The sequence below is a fragment of the Thermobia domestica genome, chromosome 14, assembly GCF_964235325.1.
Source record: "Thermobia domestica chromosome 14, izTheDome1.hap1.1, whole genome shotgun sequence".
Classification (NCBI taxonomy): Eukaryota; Metazoa; Arthropoda; class Insecta; order Zygentoma; family Lepismatidae; genus Thermobia; species Thermobia domestica.
The window spans coordinates 62,428,362-62,429,497 of record NC_137467.1 but is presented as its reverse complement, the minus strand read 5'-3'; the positions used below and the strand labels follow the sequence as shown (position 1 = coordinate 62,429,497).

Here is a 1,136-nt window from a genome sequence, read left to right as displayed (position 1 = left end):
AATGTGGTATAGCAAATAGTCTGTGAAGAGTGTTAGACGACGGTGAATAGTCTGTGATGAGCATGAGAATGGCTGGCTTTGGCATGAGTCAAAGAGTTCGTGTGAGCAACAATGAAGTTGGAGTATGCAAGTGGGCTTGTTAGAAGTATTATGAAGAATATTATTTAGTAGCATGGGGATAAAAATTAGTATAGCACTTTTGAAGTTTGTGTGCATGTACCCTTGTCCGTAAATAAAGAGTACCTTAGTTTGGAAGTAGTTATTTTCAATAGTCAAAGTAACAGCAGTATAGCAGTGGCGACGAGGAAAAAGGATTTACAATATGGCAGGTTCCAAACTTTTTGAAGCATTTGAGGTGGAAGACCAGGAAATAAGGGATTATTTGGACAGGTTTGATCAATTCTGCATAGCCATGGAGTTACCGGAAGCAAAGAAAATGCCTACATTGATCGCGTCTATCGGTGCAAAAACATACAAACTATTAAGAGACATTTGTGAACTGGAAAAGATACAAGATCTGACCTATGCAAAAATCAAAGACAAGTTAGTGTTACACTTCCGACCAAAACTACACACAATTTCAGAACGGTACAAATTCAGATTTATTCAACAGTCACAAGGTCAGTCCGTTACCGAATTTGTAGCCACGTTGCGACAGCAAGCAGCGTTGTGTAAATTTGGCACACTTTTAGAAGAAGCATTACGGGATCAGTTTATATATGGCATCAACGACGATAATGTGCGTAAGAGATTGTTAGCAGAAGACAATATGACCTTCACACTAGCTGCTCAAATGGCAGTGCAAGCGGAAACTATTGGTAACGACATGGCAATCATGAGAAAAAAAAAGAATTCGAAGAGGTCGGTCAGGTGAATGTGTTGAGTCATTGTCAAGGTAAGCCAAATAAGCAAAATTAAACACAGGTAAGGTACAGCAGTAACAGTGGAAATAGTAATAAAGCAGAACGGTTCAAGGGTAAATTTGCGTGTGGTAAGTGCGGGAAACAACATAACAAATACTCCTGTCCTGCGAAATATGTGAAGTGTAATTTTTGTGGAATGCAAGGCCATTTCCAGAAAATGTGTTTTAAAAGACACGAAGTACAAGGGACTATAGACGCAGAGGAAGTAACAGA

The 1,136-nt window shown here is 39.2% G+C and overlaps 1 protein-coding gene across 1 annotated transcript; it reads left to right on the top strand.

Moving 5' to 3' along the window:
• The first annotated feature begins 322 nt into the window (after positions 1-322).
• Positions 323-874, top strand: LOC145669845 (uncharacterized). Its single transcript, XM_081738192.1, has one exon. It carries the CDS (start codon positions 323-325, stop codon positions 872-874), a length of 552 nt encoding a protein of 183 aa, XP_081594318.1.
• Positions 875-1,136: the final 262 nt, after the last annotated feature.

Excerpts from the sequence above, each read along its gene's own strand:
- LOC145669845 (XM_081738192.1), top strand. The coding sequence starts at position 323 with ATGGCAGGTTCCAAACTTTTTGAAGCATTTGAGGTGGAAGACCAGGAA.